The 23,607-nt window shown below is 38.0% G+C and overlaps 1 protein-coding gene and 1 long non-coding RNA gene across 4 annotated transcripts in view; one reads left to right on the forward strand and one right to left on the reverse strand.

Annotated features, from left to right (window-relative positions):
• The window catches only part of LOC106070569 (iroquois-class homeodomain protein IRX-6-like), a 77,294-nt gene that overhangs the window by 10,506 nt on the left and 43,181 nt on the right, over nucleotides 1-23,607 (reverse strand). For all 3 annotated transcript variants that reach the window (XM_056036138.1, XM_056036140.1, XM_056036139.1), the window contains 4 exons: nucleotides 19,820-19,962; nucleotides 18,656-18,755; nucleotides 1,631-1,743; nucleotides 73-235 (listed from right to left, as the gene is read on the reverse strand). In XM_056036138.1, the coding sequence (XP_055892113.1) occupies nucleotides 73-235; nucleotides 1,631-1,743; nucleotides 18,656-18,755; nucleotides 19,820-19,962 (519 nt within the window). The remainder of the gene's footprint in view (nucleotides 1-72; nucleotides 236-1,630; nucleotides 1,744-18,655; nucleotides 18,756-19,819; nucleotides 19,963-23,607) is intronic.
• LOC129927376 (uncharacterized) overlaps nucleotides 1-23,607 on the forward strand; it is a 110,233-nt gene that overhangs the window by 2,536 nt on the left and 84,090 nt on the right. The gene's annotated exons all lie outside the window — the stretch shown is intronic.

The raw sequence follows: 23,607 nt of genomic DNA on the forward strand, positions 1-23,607 counted from the left end.
TCTACGAGTAATCAATTGTGGCAAGCCAGTAAGCAACTGATTGTCTAACCTAGTTCACGAGGGATAACTCACCTGTGTCAATGTCATTTTGGTGATGATGGCCAGCATGATTTTCTCCCCTTTGGTAGGGTACGGGTTTTTCCGATGTTCGTACAGCCAAGCCTTCAGTGTGTTTGTGTTTTCGCGGGTGGCGTTCTTACGTCTGGCAGCACTGTTGATGTCCATCCCGCCAAAACTGACAGAAAAAAGAGAGTCGTGGCTATAAATAGACTTTATATTGAGATACAGTATTTCAATTCACACAGACTTCTAGAGTAAGTTCTCTTAAACATAAATTAAGCAAGTAATCTTAGAGTATTACATTGGATCTAGATCTACAACAGATTAGCGGGCTACTTATTTTAATAAAATGAGGACACAAAAGACAAACAGGAAACCAATTGACAAATCACTTTACGGGACTTCTTAGATCTAATGGCAAAGGTCTTTAACAATAATCCATTATCTCTATTTTACATGTTTTTAAAGTGATAATCGTTGTTTTTTTTTTGGTCATTATTTTCCTATAAAATTTTTTGTTGCTTAGTTTATACAACTGTGTCTTTAGAGCGTGGTGCATTTGTTTTCTTTTTAAAGGCCATTTAAAAACAAGCTTATTTAGGGGTGTGTTTCCATGGCTATGACGAAGAGAGGGAATATTTGTTTCTGGGTCGTGTAGAATGATGAAACATTGGGCTGGTTTGTCATCATTGAAGTATAAAGAAACAATATACGCTGTTTGAATAACAAATCTTTATAGGCACAATCAACAAGAAATCCCGAATTTTAAATTTTCCTTTTTTATACTCAGCGATCCCAGAAAATATATGAAATAATATAAATCTTTTGTTTCTCTATTTTTTTTTATATCGTGTGAGCTTTTAGAATTTATTTTTAACTTTTCATTATTCAATGCTAGAAATAATGTCCAGTTCAAATATAATTGAAAGAAAGAAGAAAAACGTAGAGAAAACTTAAAAAGAAAGCTTGTGTTATGTGTAGCCTACTTGTATCAAATAGTTTGGATAAGTCATGGGACTACATGTTCGTTTGACCTAGACATATACATAAGTGCAATAGAAATATTTTTATCAATTGTTCTTGTTTAATTTTAGATTTCTCAATGCGCTATGATTATATCCCTTAATTTGGACCAGTTGTGAAAGGTGAAGGGAGGAAAGGGGGGAGGGTTTCATGGTGAATGTTTACATGATCGTTTTTTAAAAGCATAAAAAATTGATCTCTCAGCACTCAATATTTCTCAGGGGAACTAAAATAGTTCAAATTCAACCACCACATCTGTCAAGTACGAGTTCTTTCCCTTGTTCAAGATACCGATCAAAATAATACATTAACATTAGTTAATTAACTAATTGTTTTTTTTTTTTTACATTGATTCTTGTGTTGTCATGTAAAAGAAATAATTGGTGCGCAAATGTCAGCTTAATCGGCGATTGAGAAATTGAGAAACTTATTGAGAAATAAAATGTACAAACCTTTTACCTGACAAACAGATTGAGCTGGACAAAAAGACAGTGTGTGTGTGTTTTCTTAGAGCAAATGCCAAAAGAGCACGACGACATGAACTTACGCATTGGGATAAGGATAGGGATGCATGCTGCTGGGGTCGTAAGGATAACATCCTGGGGGCTGGCCAATACTTCTCCACGTCTCACCCGCTTCTTTCAATTCGTAAGGAGAGTTCTGGAATGAAAGAAACAAACTCATGGTCTAGAATACTCTAGAATCAATACTAGTGGTGAATGCCGTGTGGGTGTTTGTCCATGACAAAATGTACAAGTTTGTCCACAAATTGTGTTTTTTGATTTACATTTCCAATGCTTTAATGGTGCAGTGCTGTACGAGGGCTGTCATGGTGCAGTGCTGTACGAGGGCTGTCATGGTGCAGTGCCGTACGAGGGCTTTCATGGTGCAGTGCCGTACGAGGGCTTTCATGGCTATACTGACGTATACCGAGAAATGACGTAAGCAAGATAGCAGACATTAGAGTGTGAATGCAGACATTAGAGTGTGAATGCAGACATAAGAGTGTGAATGCAGACAATAGAATGTGAATGCAGACATTAGAGTGTGAATGCAGACATTAGAGTTGAATACAGACATTACAGTGTGAATGCAGACATAAGAGTGTGAATGCAGACATTAGAGTTGAATACAGACATTACAGTGTGAATACAGACATTACAGTGTGAATGCAGACATAAGAGTGTGAATGCAGACATAAGAGTGTGAATGCAGACATTAGAGTGTGAATGCAGACATAAGAGTGTGTATGCAGGTCACCATTTTTCTAATGCTGACTTTAGCATGTTTTTTACCGCACTGACCGGGCGTGAACCACGGACCCTCCGATTCGACAACTCCATCTAGCAGCAACGCAGTGCCAAGTGAACAAAGCAACTACATCATACAGATCTTTACAAAATCGTTCTGATCTGTAATTGCCTAAGTAATATGTTTGCTGTTCCCAATGGATACAGTTTTTAAATGATTAAAAATCTTTGTTTTACGAATTTCACGAGCTAACAGAAACTCTAGACAACCACAAACTTACCAACCTTGCTATCTTTGTTTACGCACCTAATGTCTTGGAGGCGCGGTGGCCGAGTGGGAAAGCGTTTAGCTTTCGAACCGGAAGATCCCGTGTTCAAATTTGTCGAATACTGTGAGTTTTCATTTCAGGATCTTTAGGGCTCCTCTGATTCAAACCAGCTCTAACTTAACATTAGTTGGGGAAAAGTAATGTAAAGCTGTTGGTTGTTATGTTGGCCACATGGCACCCTCGTTAACCGTTGGGCAACAGACACAGGTGACCTATACATCAACTACCATATAGATCTAAACGTCGGAAAGGGAGGGGTAGGGGAATGTTACTTTTTTGTTTGTTTACCTAATGTCTTGACATTCCATCACCACAAAATAGCGCGCAATGATTTCCTTTAGTTTGTCTTACATGACCGCAATGACCTCCCGCCCCGCCCACGTCCTGACAGGTTGTACAAAGTGGACATTTACTATCCAGGCCGTGTGAAGTGACCATCACATGTCACCCTAAGGTGAGCGTGCTGCGTCCAAGAGACCTTAACCACATACTAATGAACAGCTTTCGCCTTTACCTTATTGGACCCCCCCCCCCCCCGGGCGACAGTGATCTAGTGTGTCCGGACATTTGGACAGGTCAGTTGTAAGCTGAAGTTCATAAATAAAACAATTTCAGGCTCCAGGTTTAAACAGATTGAAAGGATAAAATAGTTTTATGTCGAGAAGCGACTGGGCCGGCTTTTACATGAACGACAGTATCTATCTGTCTGTCTATCTATCTATCTATCTATCTATCTATCTATCTATCTATCTATCTATCTATCTATCTATCTATCTATCTATCTATCTATCTATCTATCTATCTATCTATCTATCTATCTATCTATCTATCTATCTATCTATCTATCTATCTATCTATCTATCTATCTATCTATCTATCTATCTATCTATCTATCTATCTATCTATCTATCTATCTATCTATCTATCTATCTATCTATCTATCTATCTATCTATCTATCTATCTATCTATCTATCTATCTATCTATCTATCTATCTATCTATCTATCTATCTATCTATCTATCTATCTATCTATCTATCTATCTATCTATCTATCTATCTATCTATCTATCTATCTATCTATCTATCTATCTATCTATCTATCTATCTATCTATCTATCTATCTATCTATCTATCTATCTATCTATCTATCTATCCCTTTTATAAACTTTGACCCGGAAAGGATTTTAACCCGTGGCCAGGAAGGGAAATGGCTCTTCACCAACCTCCCTGTCAGGAGGCCCCCCCCCCCCAACAAGGTGGTCATTTATTTACACCTGTCTTTAACGAGACACGACTCCCTCAGCCGACGCTATTGGTGTCTCCTCCTATGCGAAGACGGAGTCCGTGCTCACTGGGGGGGGGGGACTCTCCTTACTCCTATACTGTACCGAAGCAAACCGTGGTAAGACCATCAGCACCCCGTATGGTCCCCACTGGAGAACGGTGCAACAGACGGGACTGGGTTACCTGGCCTTTCTTCCATCTTCACCACGTGCCTGTACGTTCGCTAGAGCAGACTTGTGGTAGCCCACCTGGAGCTTATGGTCACTCTCGTTCTTAGCCTATTTGCTTTTCCGGGGGGACGTTTCCACGGAGGCCACGGAGGCGCCTCGCTGAGACAAAGGGAGCTGAAAAGCTCCGTCTCTTACTTGGCTAGAAGCTGCCCTAGCTTAGCTCTGCCAGATTAGAAATAATTTTTTTAAGATCAGTTTGTTTCTGAGCTGAGAGGAAACTTACTGGTGGATGGAAACTTACTGGTGGATGGAAACTTACTGGTGGATGGAAACTTACTGGTGGATGGAAACTTACTGGTGGATGGAAACTTACTGGATGGAAACTTACTGGTGGATGGAAACTTACTGGTGGATGGAAACTTACTGGTGGATGGAAACTTATTGGTGGATGGAAACTTACTGGTGGATGGAAACTTGACGTTTTTGTTTGCTTTACAAATTTTTTAGACGTTTCTTACAATTTTAGGATCAGTCCCAGAGTTCCGCTCTTCTCTGATGAAATACAAAAGGTAAGGTGTTCCTCGGAAAACGCTCCATGTGCTATTAATATGAATAAGACTTTAAGTTTTTATATTAGGTAGAATGTTAAAATGCACTTGAACCGACTTCAAATAAGGAGAAAAACTTTTTAAGATAAATCTCGAATTTTTGTGTACTTCCAAGAATGAGGACACACTAAAAGTCAACTGTCTGATGCAGTACTAACAACAGAATACAATTACCTTGCAAGGACTAAATATACCCCCCCCCCCCACCTCCTTCATATTACTTCTCATTAAACTGTTTCAAATCTTTGTTTCAAGTATGACGCGAGAATGAACATTGCACACAGCTGTCCGTCACGTCTATTTGTCATACATCAGAGTGTCTGTAAAGTACACACAGGACATAGGACCACCAAAGAAGTTGTGCACAACAAGAGAGAAAGAGAGAGAGAGAGAGAGAGAGAGAGGCAGAGGTGACATAACACATAACAAACAAGTGGTAAAGAAGAGCCAGTCATGTCAACGTTTAATATGGAGCACAATTGTCATGGACGCTAAGAACTTGTTCTCGTCACAACTACACAAATATTGCACAGGTTATTTACCAGATGTCTATCAAAACGACCAAATAGTGTATGAGGGGGGAGGAGTAAATACCTTAAATTTAGGAACTAGTAAGAGCTTGTAACTCGTTAAATGTGACTGGATGTCCTTTCACCAGATTTTGAAAAGTATCTCTTTACAAACATTTATCATGAAATTGTTGCCAACAATATCCCAAAATTAAAAAAAAAAAAAGGAACTAATTTTGCGTAATTAACTATCTCCATTTCTCATATACAAGAATCCATTGAAAGAATTTCTAGCTGTTGCCTCTATGAATCACTCAGTTGTGAGAATAAAAAAGTATTAATTTATAAAAAAAAAATACTTTGAAGCTTGCTTCCGCTTGGTTAATTGATTATTAAATGATGCATAATTATGCGTGCCTTTATGTGCACGGAGACAATTTGCATACAGACGATGTTCAAAATGTCTTAAGATGTTCAGGAGCTCGTAGGTTGTGTCTGACACTTGGCAATGACAGCTGTGAAGACATTTGCTGGCCCGGCGTCATGTAGGTCTATTTCCTGGGCGGGTACTACGCCGAGGGTAATCAAGTTCGCTTTAAAACTCCACCTCGTGACCGTCGCCTGGGCTAGCGCTTCTCCAAACTGTACCATGTACATGTCACCTCGGACTGGGACTCAAACAAGACATACTGTGATTTAATGCTGTTTTGTGTTTTGGATGAGATTGCAATTGGAATGCGTCGCTTAATTACTTCCATGAACTCTTGAGACATTCTACACTGGGAGATAAAATTTTTGTAACCATATTTTGAATTCTTCGCCTTCATTAGAATATGCGCGAGTTCTAATCAATTGTGTATCAACATTCAAATGAACCACCTCCAACAGTTTATTTCACAGTACCAGCCATGAACGTCACACATAAACACAAAGTCGAGAGGACATCACCTCGAAAGTTTCCAAAAGTCCTTCAGAAATGAAGATGATCTCAAGCCCATCATACCCTTCTGAAAGTCAGCTTGAGATAACTACAGGCAGGGTTCAATTTCAAGGCTATCCTGGTGACAGAATTTTGCATTGTGAGGCAACTTTACTCTTTGAGCTAAGATTGATACAATATCTGCTTAGTAACCAAAACTCTTTAGTAGAACCACAGCGTTAGGATTAGGGTAAGGTCTGTTAAGATTGGGACTAGGTCTGTTATAGTTAGGATTAGGTCTTATAGAATTAAGAATCTAATTTTGAAGGTACATCACCGCTTTAGATTCCATGAAAAAGATACCAAGATTTCCAAATCCGATATTTATACCTATATTTATTATGCAAATATAAGGTAAGGGGAAGACCAAGGCATGGTTGGATTTGTAAAGCTAATGCAACAATCTGTTTCCACAGCTTTACTGTTGTCCTGTATTCACAAACACACACACACACACACACATGTTTGTGGCCATCTTGACCTTGTTAGGGCTCATTTGTTTCGACTTACTGTTCAACTGTTCAACACACTTCACTTCCTCTCTGCTTTCTCGACACTCTGCGTTTTACCTTTTTTTTCCCTCTGCATCACGACATTACACAGCTGTAAGCCCCCTCCCCCCACTCACTGAAAAGGACGTACTATACTATACCTGAACAGCGTCGTTAGTCGCCGAAAGAAACTTACTGGAAACTGCCCCGTACTACAGGGTTCATCTCGGTACGCCCCGTCACAGTTCGTCTTCTTGCCGGGAGTGAAACATGGGGACTTACCGCTGACACCAGTGACACGGTCATTCCTTAACCTCGACCGGTCATCCGTGAGACAATGGTGGCTTCTCTCCCTTTCCCCATTCTTATAGCTGTGTGAAGGGGGAAATACGAACAGAAAGTGGAGGAGAAGCGACAGACGTACTCAACCATCCTCCCTACATTTTAGTTGAACCCCTTGACTAATGTCAGCTGACATTGCTCCCTCCCCTCACCCTCTCTAGCCAGTCCTGTATATCACACACACATTTTTTTTTCGTTTATAACATCTTAAACCATGACACACATACACACATCTAATATATAAAGCAGAAAGTAAAGTGTATGTATGTATGCTTATATCTATGTATGTCCCACATAGAAATCAAAACCGTTTGACCAATCTTGATAAAACTTGGCATAAATGTTCCTTAGATCATGGCGGAGACAGTAGTGTGTGTTTAATGTCCCTGCCACTACCCGAGGACCTTATAAAATAGACAAAAAATACCCAGTTGCATTTAAAGAACGAAACTTTGAAACAAATACAAACATGGCGGCTGAACGGGTATTCCCATTGTCATACTCTACGTTTATTTTCACGGCAAAATAAAAATTTGAAGGAACATTCTCCAAGTTTGACATATCTAAATTCAAACCAGTGGATCAGTAATACGAAAACCAAGGCCCACAGGCCGCGGGTCATATCTGGCTAGTATTTAATTAATACACATAACTAGATAAAAATACTGTATGGCGGCCTTTACAGAAATAGTCATTTTAGAAGCGCCCTTGGTGAAAGAACTGCTATTGTGTTTGTGCTCTTTGTCTGTTCAAAATCTAATTTCGCCATAACCCTTCAACCTTAACTTAGAGACTGTACTTCCGTCTTGTAGGTATCCATGTGTTAATTATGTCAACAAATCTAGGCAATGTCTACTTTTGGTCTTCTGAAAGTGTACAATTTTATTACAATACCTCTTTTTAATTCATAACTTCATGGAACCTGGAACCTTCTGGGTGGGTGGGAAAAGTGTTGACACATATCTTGAAAACGGCTTTAACGATTTTCCAAGAAAGTGTATAGTTGCTGTATATCATTGGGACAAGAATGACTAGCTCGTTGGCCACATTGGAAAAACTCTAGTTTGATCGTCATAATTCTTCAAAGTACAAAAAAAATATTTTAATTTGGCTAGAGAACTAGAAAATTTGTATCTAGAGTAGAATGCAGTCTTCGGGTATTTCCGCATGTAGGTATTATTCATTCAAGAATTTAAAAAACTTTATGTTCAGGAACATTTAGCACATCTTCTTTTAAGTTTAGAACTAAAGGCATGTTATAGGAATTGGATACAGTCTAGTAGATCTATATATTCACTAAACCAGGATTCTTTTTCCGGGGGGGGGGATGCTGTGGAGGGAGGTGAGTAAGGGAATGGGGCGATGTAATTTAAAAAAATGTTTTAGAGATTATGAGAACTATGGATCGCTCTACAAGTTGTACAAGGAAGTAAATGTCTTTTGAATATTAAAAGACGTTTTTCTTGTTTATTCTAAAGGTGCAAGCAAGTGCACCTACAAGGATAGATTTAACTTTTTAACACTATGTCAAAAGGCATTTTTTAAAGATGGGAGGATGCATTGGGACTAACTGAATCTGATTCGACAAAATACTAGCATGCATTTTGTTTGTATTCTTTTTCTCTTTCTAAAATTTGCATAACATTTTTTTGTAAACAAGCTCATAAACAATGCAGTGTGCCCACAAGTTGATTTCTATTTTAAAATCTTGTTTAGAATCTTCAAACAGACTGACACAACGTGCACTACACACGTCTACACATACACACAGATGGTGGAGGAGAGTGATGTTTCAGTGCTCACATCCAGTGGCAACCAAATTGAACTTTAATAGAACTTGACATCTAATGAGCTCGTATTCTGTAAAGGAAATGTACTGGTTTCTCAATGTACTGGTTTCTCATTTTGCCAACTGTATTTTTGGATTTTGGTCCCGCCCCAGAAAATATTGGGCCCTAACACATAAACAATGAGCTATTAACAATTTTAACCAACTCAGTTTTGATCTCTTCACTATCTTGAGGATTTTTTTTTTTCGTTAGGGCTTTGACTGAAAAAATGATAAACTTGTCTGTTACCCAGCAGTTTCCAATTACTAGGTATAATATAAAATAAGCAAGTGCACTTTGTGATAATTGAGTGACTCGCTACTCGTTGATCAGGAAACATGAATAGGACCAAGATGCCTGGGTGTAGTCGCTGAATGAACTTTCTATGTTGTGTCTGTTGTATTTATGCGTATGTTTCTGTCGTGTTGTCCTTATATGAGAAAAGAGTCCTTGTAATCACAACAAATTTCTATAAGGATCAATAAAGCAGTCTACACTTAGATCTAGAGCCAACATTGGTTTTGTAAGGACTATCGCGGGAATTATAATAAATGAATGTTCAGGAAAAATTTGCGCATCGTCTTCGAAGTCTAGATTTAAAGACCTATCATTGGAATTATTTTTAAAAAAATGGCGTAGTCATCCATAGGGATACAAAATCAAGTGATAGCTGAGTAAATTAACAGCTGCTTCAATTTTATTGAAGTTTTAAAGTTTTACTGATATTTTTAGGTAAATCTAATAGAGATTAGATCTAGATTCTAGACCTCAATCTACATATAGACTACATCTTAAGAGCTGTAAATCAGACGTTTAGGTCTAGTGTTTGATGTAAATATTTTTATAATGAACTCACCTATAAAATAATAGCTCAAGTCTGCATTGCCCGCAGGCCGAGTCAAAAACATCGTACGTTCAGCTGACGGTGTCACGTGTTCGATACCCGGTTTGATGCAAATCTTTTTAAAATCATTTTTTAAAATTATTATATTATAAGTTTAATAATGGAATTGTCTTTTGAAAAAAAATCTATTTTTTAATGTTTTTCTTTTTGCGCATGTTAGCATTTTCTTTACAGTTTTTCCTTGCGATATTCACAGCCCTAATTTTAAACCTAACGTCTTAGCAGCTGATCTTAGTATAGCTATCATATTTGAATTTGTTTAATGGTACCAGTACATAGTGTTCTCTTAAGGTCTCGGCGAGGTGCGTACCAGCCTACACAGTCTGTCCCCTATCTTGGGCTATTTCCTCCCACATATGTTCATTGATGTCTGTGACATGTCTCGCTTGCAGACATCTGTGTAGGGCTTTAGGCTAGTCTTGGCCGGCCTTTGGGTTTGACTCCCTGCGTGAGCTCAGCATAGAGGATGTCTTTAGGGATTTTTTGCATCTGGCATGCGGGTGACATGTCCAAGCTAACGTAGTCTTCTTTTTGGTCAAAAGAGCATAGATACTGTGCATATCAATTATTTATATAGCGCTACTTTCATGCTTATAGAGCGCTATGGTCCAATCTCATTTGTGGACCAGTGGAGGGGAGGGGGTATCTGGGAGAAGGTCTTTCCGTGCTGCCTTTAGGCGCTCAGTAAACACAACTGTGCTCGAGTGGGGTGTGAAACCTCGAGCTCCCTTCATAGCCAAGCCAAGCCCAGTTCAAGCGTACTCTCGACCTCTCACTATTGACGAGCCTATTTGTATCAAGTAGTTTGGATCAGTCATGGGTTTAAATTTGTAATTAATCAAGATAAAAAAAAATCTACGCAATTAAAAATATTTTACCAATTGTTTTAGTCTAGCTCATGTGATGATGCCTATCTGTCTTGTAGTTAATTGATGCCTGTCTGATTTGGACAGATTACTCTGGAGATGTCTGGGTTTCTAGTGCGGGTTTATTTCAATGCAATTAACCAACAAGAACATAGACACCTCTAGTTTTAACAAGCGTAGAGACAAATCTAAACACCGTTGAACAATTCATATGAAAGTTTAATCCAACAATAGGCCACAGTAGAGTCTCTGTTGATAAATACGTCTTACCCTTATGAAATCCTATCACCAACTACTTGATGTCTCTAGGTAGCCTCTAACCCAACTCAAACATAACCTCACTAGTCGCGTTCAAAGTCCGTCAATTATGGTGCGTCTTTAATAAACTAAAAATACTAACTAAGCGTCTAACACTCAATTCCATGTTTTTAGCTTTTGTAATGCGCTATTATCTTATCACATGTCCTGACCAGTTGGAAAGGGGTAAGGGGGAGATAAAGGGGGCATCTGGGTGATTTTTAAATGCATTTATTAAAAAAAAATATTTAAAAAGTGAATGACCGGAATTCGAACTCGAGAGCTAAGGCTTCCTTGGACTCCTCAATCCAATACCTTCATTACACTACCTCGGCCTCCTCAATCCAATACCTTCATTACACTACCTCGGCCTCCTCAATCCAATACCTCCATTACTCTACCTCGGCCTCCTCAATCCAATACCTCCATTACACTACCTCGGCCTCCTCAATCCAATACCTTCATTACACTACCTCGGCCTCCTCAATACAATACCTTCATTACACTACCTCGGCCTCCTCAATCCAATACCTTCATTACACTACCTCGGCCTCCTCAATCCAATACCTCCATTACTCTACCTCGGCCTCCTCAATCCAATACCTCCATTACACTACCTCGGCCTCCTCAAGCCAATACCTCCATTACTCTACCTCGGCCTCCTCAATCCAATACCTCCATTACTCTACCTCGGCCTCCTCAATCCAATACCTTCATTACACTACCTCGGCCTCCTCAATCCAATACCTCCATTACACTACCTCGGCCTCCTCAATCCAATACCTCCATTACACTACCTCGACCTCCTTAATCCAATACCTCCATTACTCTACCTCGGCCTCCTCAATCCAATACCTCCATTACTCTACCTCGGCCTCCTCAATCCAATACCTTCATTACACTACCTCGGCCTCCTCAATCCAATACCTCCATTACACTACCTCGGCCTCCTCAATCCAATACCTTCATTACACTACCTCGGCCTCCTCAATCCAATACCTCCATTACTCTACCTCGGCCTCCTCAATCCAATACCTCCATTACACTACCTCGGCCTCCTCAATCCAATACCTCCATTACTCTACCTCGGCCTCCTCAATCCAATACCTCCATTACACTACCTCGGCCTCCTCAATCCAATACCTCCATTACTCTACCTCGGCCTCCTCAATCCAATACCTCCATTACACTACCTCGGCCTCCTCAATCCGATACCTCCATTACACTACCTCGACCTCCTTAATCCAATACCTCCATTACTCTACCTCGGCCTCCTCAATCCAATACCTCCATTACACTACCTCGGCCTCCTCAATCCAATACCTCCATTACTCTACCTCGGCCTCCTCAAGCCAATACCTCCATTACTCTACCTCGGCCTCCTCAATCCAATACCTCCATTACACTACCTCGGCCTCCTCAATCCAATACCTCCATTACTCTACCTCGGCCTCCTCAATCCAATACCTCCATTACTCTACCTCGGCCTCCTCAATCCAATACCTCCATTACTCTACCTCGGCCTCCTCAATCCAATACCTCCATTACTCTACCTCGGCCTCCTCAATCCAATACCTTCATTACACTACCTCGGCCTCCTCAATCCAATATCTTCATTACACTACCTCGGCCTCCTCAATCCAATACCTCCATTACTCTACCAGCATATCGCTTATGGGCGTAAATGCAGAAGTGTTATAGTTATCTATTGTTAGCTTCAAACTTCAAAGCGGCGACCTATAAAGGGGCTAAGTCAACTTATACCACCATATCAGTCAATTAAAATTTCTTTCTCTTGTTCAAGATGTCAAACAAAGTACTTAATTACCTATAGTTAAACTAATTGGTTAATTTCTATTATTGATTCAGATATTGTCAGGTGAAATAAATAATTGTGCAAAATTTCAACTTGATCCGAAATTGGGTGTGATAGAAATAACGTGTACAAGCTTTTTACCAGCCAGACAGACAGACAGAGTGAGCTTTCTTCATTATGCTACTGTACAATAATTCACATACCCTGCCATCTAGTTCACATTTTTAAAAGTCAAATAACCCTGCCACATCTAGTCCACATTTTTTATTAAGTCAAATTAGAAGTAGGATGTACGAAATCTTTTTGCTCAGTCATGTTTAAATCACCATTTCTTTCTAGGTCTTTCTCATCAAGGCTGTCATTTATTTCTTCGGGGTAATTATCTGCTGCAGTTTCCCCTCCTCCCCCCACCCCACTATTTTTACATTTATATTTACAAAGTATTACAATGCCATGTAACTCAAGACAGACACTGAATGTGTTTGTAGTCCATATCTTGAGAAAAGCTGGCGTTCTTTTTTATCATTTATTTTGGAGAATTTTTAACTGCAAGTGAAATCTTTTTTTTTTCTACTTTCTACAACCTTTTTTTTTTTTTTTTTGTCAACTGGTGGAGATTAGTTGTCCCGGTACTTCGTTGGGGAAAAAAATTATCGCCAGACCAGACATACTGGAATGCATAATTAATCTTAGATTATATCTAGTCCTTTAAGTTCCTCATGGGCTCACTGCAATGTTGTGTGTCCTCAATCTTGGGTTGACGACAAGTTAACATCTGGAAACCGGTACCGGTCTGTCAACTTGTGGAGGTTTCTCTACTAGTGATTTGGGAAAGCGGTCATATTAATAGAGTTCAGCCTGTATACAATGGCGTTGGACTGAGTGCTGTACACGAACCATTTTTTGTGTTGATTAGCCTGCTTTGTGGTACATAACACTTTCAGGAATTCAATCGTTCCAACAAAAACAGTTATATTTCTTGAAACCTTTGGGCTTCCATAGGAAATAAGGACAGATCCTTCCGAAAGAATCCCAAAAACTTCGTTTGTCTACAGCAAAGGACAATGGACAACCCAGAGATCGTCAAGTTTGAACAGTTTATGAACAATTTTAACGTGAACTGTTGTGTAAACCGTAAACTTATGGTAGTGTCTTATGTGTTGTTGGCAATGTCATCTCTTCAGCGCTGAATTTAAAAAAAAAACATTATAGGCACCTTAGAATGTAACATAGGTTCTTGTTTAAAAAGAAAATTATTTTGAAAACAATACTATTCATTACACTTTTAACTCTTATTAAAGTCTACTTGTTGAGCCCTCAAGTTTTATTGTATGGAGAGAATCTGAATCTTACACATGCTTGATAAAGGGCGAGGTGGCCGAGTGGTACAGTGCTTGCCCTTTTAACCAACGCTTTTTGAGTTCGGATCCCACAGAAGATGGAAATACGGAATTTTCAGTACGCCCTTGAATCCACTTGACAAATATTTCGGTAAATATAGTTGTGCTGGCCACATGACATTCTCGTCATTAGTCTGGAGTAGAAACAGATGACCCTTAAATCTACTCCCATAGATCCCGAGGTTTGAACTGGGAACCTTTGATAATATAGTAGAGGACGTTGAGAATTAACTATAAGAGAATGACTCTAATAGTTCTGTTTGAATATGGTATTTTACATGTAGCTCTGATTGAGGTATTTTTTTACTTAGAAAAAAAAAGCTTCTCATGTCTTTGTAAGTTAATATTAAACCATTGTTATACGCAAATTAAGACCCGCGGGCAGCGGGTAATATCTGGCAAGTTTATTATTAACCTGTAGAGAGTAGATACATTACCTTGTAAACTTGTTGAATCGTAATTATAAAAAAAAATTTATGCAGATTTTAGAGACCATAAAAATCTACATACAATACATATTTTTTAATTAAAAGGAATCAAACCTTTGTATTTTGAACTGTAGACTGTGTAAATTTGCCAGATATTACCCGCTGCCCGCGTATAACTGATATAGTCACTGATATAGTGCATTAGACACAATTAAACAAAAAAAGTATGTTATTAGTAAAGCAAATGCATGAATATAAAGATATATAAAGTAGAATGTGAGGCGTATGTATGTCCCCATATAGAAATCAAAACCGTTTGACCGATCTTGATAACACTTGGCAGAAATGTTCTTTGGGTACAAACTTAGACCGTAGAGTATGTATTGTAGCCCTAAAACAAACTTAAGACCCTCAAAAAAAAAAGGTGACCAGCTCTATGTAAGCATTATAACTTCATCGATCTAGGCCATGTTTACACGAGAAAAGATCGAAAGGATCTAGATCTATATCTAATTTTAAGAACTACACTTTGCGCAGATAGTTTTTTACTTTGACACATAAAAATACAAATTAAAGTCCATTGATTTCATTATTTAATAAAATTAACCTTCAAATTTTTGTTTCAAAAGCATTTTTTACATAAATTCGTTCCTTATATGTGCGAATGTAGAATTCCTGATGAGCATTCTTTCATTAGACAATACCGTAATGTTACACATCTTCCTACTCCTAGGTCTAAAACTCTAATTATACTCTAAGATGTTATAACTTCTCTTTGCAAAGATACTTTTATACTTTAACACATGAACGTACTAATTATAGTCCATTCATTTCATATTTTAATGACATTGACATTCAAATTCAAATCAAATAAGAACATGAAACTAAAATGTTATTTAACCTTGGTTAGGCCAATAATAGAATATGCATCATCCGTTTGGGACCCCTCAACTCATAACATTAAGAAACTGGAACAGACACAAAATAGAGCAGTGAGATTCATAACAAACGAATATTCACACTTAACCAGAGTAACATCTTTAGTAAAATCACTAAATTTAGAAAGCCTTCAGGACAGAAGACTCAAAAGTAAATTAGCAATTATACATAAAACACTGAACCAAAATCTTCAAATACAAAAACAAAATTTAATAAAATACTCTGAAAGACACAAAGATAAAGGCACATTCCTCGTCCCATATGCTAGGACAAATTTGTACAAATACTCCTTCTTCCCTAGTGCTATTAGAGCATGGAATGGCTTGCCTGAGCTAGCCAGGAAAACCAGTGACTTGGCAGAATTTAAGTCATTGGTTAATATGCATGACTAAATGCATGACGCGTAGTACGTAATCATCTTCTTTTTGGAAGTAACGTCTGTATTATATAAGATAAGATAATTTGTTTTTTCTAAAGCATTTTTCATGCATTCGTTCGCCCTAAAGCTGCGAAGCTGTGTTAAGATATTCTAATAGTTTCATTCATTCGCGTACATCTAATTAAAAAGGTCACGCATGCGCACGTGCAAAATGAACTCTATCCAAGCCAATATTTAACTCTAGATTACTCTAGATCTAGATCTATGCCTAACTCAAGATCTACTTTATTCTTTAACACATGAACATACAAAATTAAGTCTATTTATTTAATATTAATCAAATATATGTAGGCCTACAAGCAAATGTTTTTATTTGAAAAAAACGGATTTAAGTCGATTAGCTATTTTGACAGCACCATTCATACTATTTTTACATTTACGCATTCGTTTTACTTAAAACATTATTATTTCGTTTAATTGTTTACAAACCACTCTCAGTGACTCATCAACAGTTATACGCAAACAAAAAACCCGCGGGCCGCGGGTAATATATGTCTAGTATATATATAAGGCCGCGGGTAATATATGTCTAGTATATATATATAAGGCTTGTCTTCGAGTCCGAAAATCAGTGAGGAATGCAATATTTTCCGTGTCCCAACTGTGACCTACATATTTTGCCACATCCAGGTGGTCTATTTAGATTTTCTTTGCGCCATCTGCGTATGTCCTCGGCAGTGTATTTTCTTTTGGTCTCAAATGTGTTTTCCGCCACCTTTGTGAGTGACCTCCAGCTGTCTCGTTCTGAGGCCACATGCAACCAGGTGCTCTCTTCTATGTCAGTTAAGGCAAGTTGGCGCCTAAACTGGTCTTTGAATCGTTTCCGTGGGGCGCCTCTGTTACGTCGACCACCAAAAAAGACTGCCTTTGGCATACGTTCGTCCCCCAATCCGGACACGTGCCCTGCCCAGCGTAACTGTCGGACCATAAGAAGTCCCTCTATACTGTCCATACCGACGTTCGCAAGGACATCGCTGTTTGTATTGTTGCCACCGTATGTCCATGATGGAGCGCAAGAACCTTTGGTGAAAGCCAATTCTAACGTGAATAGCTTAAATTGTTTTGAGATAAGTTTCAGTGCTAACAGCAAATAACACTTGATCTTAATTTTAAATTGGCTGAGGTCACAGGAATGTTAAAAACGAGTTTTGAGAGAATTACATTTCTAGATAGGATGAACATAGCCGTGGAATTGTGATGCTATAGAAAAATCTTAGACATCTCCTACAAAGGCCTCACTAACGCAAGCTAAAACTGGACGGCCTTATCACGAGATCCTAAGAGCTTTTTAAGACCTTCCTACAGGGAACAGCAGCAGGAAAAAGAAGCAAAGGCAGTCAAAGGGAGTTATGGGAAGCCAAAATCAAGGAATGGACAAGACTATGAATGCATTAAGCTCCAATCTTGGAAGAAGACACGGAAGAATGAGGAGAGACGACCCACAGATCATGCATCGGTATCACCAAAGGGCAAGATTAGAGAGTACAGGATTTAAGTATTGAGTGCATCATTCAATAACTGACAGCAGTATACAATTGCTGTGTGCAATTTACAATTAATGAGTGCATTGTGCAATTTTTGATTGAAGTAAAAACGGAATATTATTAATAACAACACACCCAGCATTTCATAGTTCCCAGGAGCTGTTGGAAGTGTGAATAAATTATGGCTTCAATATAGCGCTACTTTCATGCTTATAGCATGCTCAGAGCACTTTGGTCTGTTTGGTCAGTTGTGGCCCAGTGGGGGGAGGGGAGGGGGAGTGCTGCCTTTAGGCGCTCATTATACACAACTCTGCCCGAATCTGGTGTCGAACCTCTTCATAGGTAGCCAAGCCAAGCCAAGTTCTAGCGTACTTGGCCTCTCGACCACGCTTCCCACAATCATCAAGAATCATGAACTTCGAGACAGACATTTGCAAGTTTTAAAGTGGTTCGGAAAACTTTTGTCACTTTAGAGATCGTGTGTGATCTCTGCAACTGTATTGCGAATGTTCGTTTTTAACTTTTCTATTGTATGCGAGCTGTCTCTGTACACTTAATCCAGGAGTAAAAATCTCAAGCAGATAGGAACTTTTTATCTTGGTCACGTTGAAAATTAGTAAGCGCAATAACCAATTATAATGTGCTACGTATCGAAAAAATGCATGTTAAATGAAATCTAAACTGAGTGAATTGTAATACTAGGGAATAGGCCTCTTCACAGGAGAAGTTGCAAATAGAAAAGATCACCTCTCTAAACGAAAAATGCCACATACAGACAGAATACAAGAGAATACTACATAAAGTAAGTGCATGCTTTATACATTAGTGAGTGTAATATAAAATGAATTAGCTTCACTAAAAAAATAATGATTGTGTGATATAAAATTAATGAGTTTGAGTAATTAGTAAATGCTATATAAACTAATTGACGGCAGTGTAGATTGTGTGTTGGTGTGTAAATGCTATATAAACTAATTGACGGCAGTGTAGATTGTGTTTTGGTGTGTAAATGCTATATAAACTAATTGACGGCAGTGTAGATTGTGTTTTGGTGTGTAAATGCTATATAAACTAATTGACGGCAGTGTAGATTGTGTGTTGGTGTGTAAATGCTATATAAACTAATTGACGGCAGTGTAGATTGTGTTTTGGTGTGTAAATGCTATATAAACTAATGGACGACAATGTAGAATGTGTTGGTTCTTACCAGCGAAGGATAAAAAGCCGACGGATCAGTGCCAAGAGGCATATATGCTTGTGCTGTGGGATAAGACGGTGTGGAATAGACGGGATCAGCTAGTCCAACCCTGGAAGTGAACAGGGAGATAGGAAACAAGTAAAATATATTTTTAAAAACATCTTTTTTGCAAAAAATAATACTTATATTCAGTGAAATTGCATCAATTATTATAATTTAATCATGTAGGCCTAATTAATTGTTAATAGATCTAGACTAAAAATAATACATTTGTGAGCTTGAAAATATTTTAATATTTTTATTAATTGTTTTTGTTAAGTTCTACTAATTAACTAAATATTGGTTAATTTAGTTGATTCAAATATTGTCATCAACAATACATAAAAATGACAAATGTTATCTTATTGCGAGCATGGGAAATGGGAGATATAACGTGTACACGATTCCAACGATACATACATTTAGTGATTGATATAAAGTTTGTAGAAAAATAAATATTAACATAAGTAAAACTGATAGTTAGCTTTACATTCATTTGCTTATTTAACAATTTCAAAGTAACATTTTCATTTTATTGTGGACAAGATAATTGGACATAGATAAGTAAACTGCACCATTGCAAACAAATTCTGTCAAATCTGGTCAATTTGACCAGCCCCTTATTCGGACTGATTCCTCAAGTATAGAAAGAAAACCTTATTTACAGCCGAGTCCGCTAAATGGGAAATCCGGCTATTAAGACCAAAATTAAAACAAAAAACATCGCGTCCGATTAATCCGATTTAATATATTTAAAAATTTCAGAATTATAAACATTCTTACATTATAAAGATGACCGAAGCGCGGTGGCTGAGCGGTAAAGCGCTTGGCTTCCGAACAAGGGGTGAAGACTGGGATTTTTAATTTCAGGATTATTTGGTTTCTGCCTCTGAGTCCATCCAGCTCTAATGGGTACCTGAAATTAGTTTGGGAAAAGTAGAGGCGGTTGGTCGTTGTGCTGGCTACCCGACACCCTCGTTAACCGTAGGCCACAGAAACAGATGATCACAAAGTCTGAAAGGGGAACTTTACTTTACTTTAGAAAGATGATCAATGAAGTACGGTAGCTCGGTTGTGATATTCACTTTAAACATCAACTGTTTGCAATGACCTGGCAAAAGTCTGGTGACTCACCTGGAATATGTCAACAGGCCTGCTGGGTACTGGCAGGAGCAGACTGTCTGTCCGGTGTGGGGGTTGACCAGACTTCGTCCGTTTTCACAGCACGGGCTGGACATGGTCGGGGAAGATGACGAGGAGGAGGCGGGGGGCAACAACTAAAAGAGGGCAACGAAAGAGAAAAAATGTTCAGACAAAATCAGAATTAAAAAAAAATTATGGCATAGTCCATCAAAAACAAGCAAACAACACAAAGTTTGTAAACGTCACAAATGGATCACTCCTAACAAAAACATGAATTAAAAACAAGAAAAACATTAACAAAAAAATACAAAGTTATACGAAGTGTAGTTATATTAATTAGTTTGGTTCAGTCAAATTAAATTTGTAATACATCTAGACTAATAATAATAAATTTGTGCGATTGAAAATATTTTTACCATTTTTTTTTTGGTTAAAGCAACCTTCATGCCTTTAAATGCAGTTGTGTGGACCCGGGGGGGGGGCGGGGGGAGGAATGAAGGAACACGTGTCTGGGAGAAGGTTTCCATGCTGGCTTTTCAAAAGCAATTTTTAGAAATAAATTCTAGCTCGAGGGCTCAAGCATTTTGTTATGCAATGCAAAACTGCTAACCACTGAGGTAGGCAAGTGCTTATGAAAATATAAGGTTTCACAGTTATTTATTATTATTTTCTATTTTTAGGCGACGACCTTATTCACTGTAAAGGCTTATCTCCTCTAAGATGGTTCTCTTTTCAGAAAAAACAAAATTAATTAATTACGGCTAATTAATCTAAAAATAATTCATCAATTTTTAAAAGTTATTGGTGTGTTTGTCATCTTCAATTAATAATTGTGTAAAGTTTTAATTTGATACGAAAATGGAAAGTGACAGAATCAACGTGTTCAAAATGTGTACCAGACAGACAGAGTGCACTGAATCAAACTCTGTAACACAATGAAGAGAAAGATGTTCTAAAAATTGTTAACATATGGATGGGCTACAAAATAAAAAAAAACTATTACAAATTTGAAAAAACAAAAGAAGGAAATTCTTTCTGTGGTGTTGTATATTTAGCATAATTAGCATTCTTTGGAAAACAAAAAGTGCTACACCTGAAATATACATTTCATTTTTTTTTGTTCTATAAATTTTCCAAAAGGTCCTATTGCTCACAGTTTCCATATGTCCTACTTTAAAACGTCCTACAGGACGCCAGGAGATGGAAGCGGACAAGGTTCGAACTCGAGACAGTCGAGACGACACGAAGCGCATACCAGACAACCATCTATCTGTGCTTGCTCCTAACGCCAGTTTAATAACTCTCTTTCCTTTTTATTTTCAATGTTAAACAAATATTCCTAAACACAAAATGATCAACGATGCTGCGTCTTTTGTCCTCGTGTGTTGTGTGGAGAAATGCGTGTGTGGTTGGTTATGTGTGTGTGATGTGGCTTTCTGTCATGCGGTGTTTGGTAAGGAAGTGCAGTTCACGTAGGTCACGCTCAGAGGCTCTCACTTCCTATGCTAATGACGTCCTGACGTAAGACAGTTTGACCCCTGGCATTGCAGCTTTATAATCTGGGCTATTTAGAACATGTCTCTGATGTCTCTTGTGTCAGTCTGCTGCTTATGGGTGGTCCAACATAGGACGAAATCGTTGACATTGTTTTACAATCATCTTCTTGTGTCCTTGAGTTGTTGTTTTTTTTATTATGTTGGTGGCTTATTGATTCAATGATTCTAGTTTGAAAATAATTAAATAAAATTTTTAATTGAACTGAGTCATTGCATTATTGATATATGAGACAGGCAGGAAACAAACTTAGAACTAAATTATCCTCTACTTTAAATTACGATGGAAAAAGGGGGAAAAAGAGAGAGAGAGGGAGTGAGGGAGAGAAAGATGGAGAGAGAGAGAGAGAGAGGGAGAGAGAGAGAGAAAGAGAGACGGAGAGAGAGAGAGAGTAAGAGAGGGAGAGAGAGAGAAAGAGAGAGAGAGATGGAGAGAGAGAGAGTAAGAGAGGGAGAGAGAGAGAAAGAGAGAGAGATGGAGAGAGAGAGAGAGAGAGTAAGAGAGGGAGAGAAAGAGATAGAGAGAGTAAAATGATTAGCGAAAGGTCTCGGTTCGCACCCTAGCGACAAAACTTCATGTATCTGTTTTTCATTTTTCAAACGTACTTGAAACTTCTATTTATAAATGTGATTTAGGACATAAACATTTCAAGTTCGTTTTAATTTTTGTTGGACATCTAATTAAATAAATTGATTATATCAATCAATTATACAGTGCGAGTCAGAGAAAATGTAATCTTTTTCACAGTGTATGCATCAAATAAAATATTTGCAGCCAAGAGTGCTTAAATAAAATTTCAAAAATAAAATATGAATTAAAACAATATATGGATTATTATAAATGAATGCTGGATAAGAGGAATAAGATAACAAGAAAAAAAAACAACTATAAAAGTTCTTTAAATTAACAACAAATCTTATACAAAGTGTAAATGTATCAATTAGTTTAGATTAGTCACGTTATTAAATTTGTGCTATTGGAAAATGTATATTAGTAGTTTTTTTTTAGCGCTATTTCATGCTTTTCCCTTTGTAAACACGCAATGATCCTAGCACTTGTCAGTTGGGAAAATGGGAAGGGGGGGGGGATATCTTGATGAATTTTATCGTAATTAGTTACCTACAAAGAGGACTAATTCAGCTTAAACTACCAACTCATTCAAGTACTATTTCTTTGCCTTTTTCGAGATACCAAATTTTTTAAAATTACCAACAGTTAATCAACTAATAGTTTTTTTTTAAATTGATTCTTATATTGTCAAGTAAAAGAAATAATTGTGCAAACTTTCAGCTAAATTCGAGATTGTGTGTGGGAGAAATTACGTGTAGAAACCTTTTACCAGACAGACAGACAGAGTTGCTATAAGCCTTGTAATATAAAAAAACTAGCCATTGATCTGTCGAGTTGGGACAATGTCACATTATGTTGCTGCAGAAGTAATCAATCTTCTATTTTCAGCTGAATTTGAGTTTGGAATCTAATGAATGAAAATGAATGAAGACCCACGTGAGAGGAGAGATGACTTGGGGGGGGGGGGGAGGAGCTATAACAAAATATACAAACAGAACAACATAATGTATGGAGGAAACACAAAAAGGCAATTCTTCCTTTAGACAGCTGATCAACTTTTGTAAGAGGGATTATTTTGTTCTTAATAACTAATGAAGGATAGATTTGTAGCATTTTGTTTCCTGCCCCTATTCCCACGTGAGATGAGTGGACAGACAAATATAGAAGTGCAGATCTTAGAGAGGAAGTGGAGATGGATTGGTCACACCTTTAGAAAAAATACCAGCAACAGAGCTAGGCAGGCCTTAGAGTGGAACCCCCAGGGAACAATACGCAGAGGAAGACCAAAAAGAACATGGCGACGCAGTGTACTTGAAGAAGCAGAGAGGACCGGGAAGAGCTGGGAAACCATAAAAAAACTAGCAAGAGACCGTGGATAGTGATGTGTTTTTGTCGAGGCCCTATGTTCCATGAGGAACTCAAAGGAAGGATGATGATGATTCCCACTCTACCGGCCTAAAAAAATTCTAGTTAAGCGAATATATAAATCTACTCAAGAGTATATGCCATTCTAATGCTAGTAGGCCTCTAGATCTAGACTTACAAGACTGTGTGGCGCAGCACGTGCCTACACGTTTAGTTCTCTATTGAACTCTTGACTCTTGACTGGAGACAGCGGAATCAATGGTAAACTTGATGACAGTGTGTCAATGGTA

Source organism: Biomphalaria glabrata, chromosome 7 (assembly GCF_947242115.1).
Source record: "Biomphalaria glabrata chromosome 7, xgBioGlab47.1, whole genome shotgun sequence".
Classification (NCBI taxonomy): domain Eukaryota; kingdom Metazoa; phylum Mollusca; class Gastropoda; family Planorbidae; genus Biomphalaria; species Biomphalaria glabrata.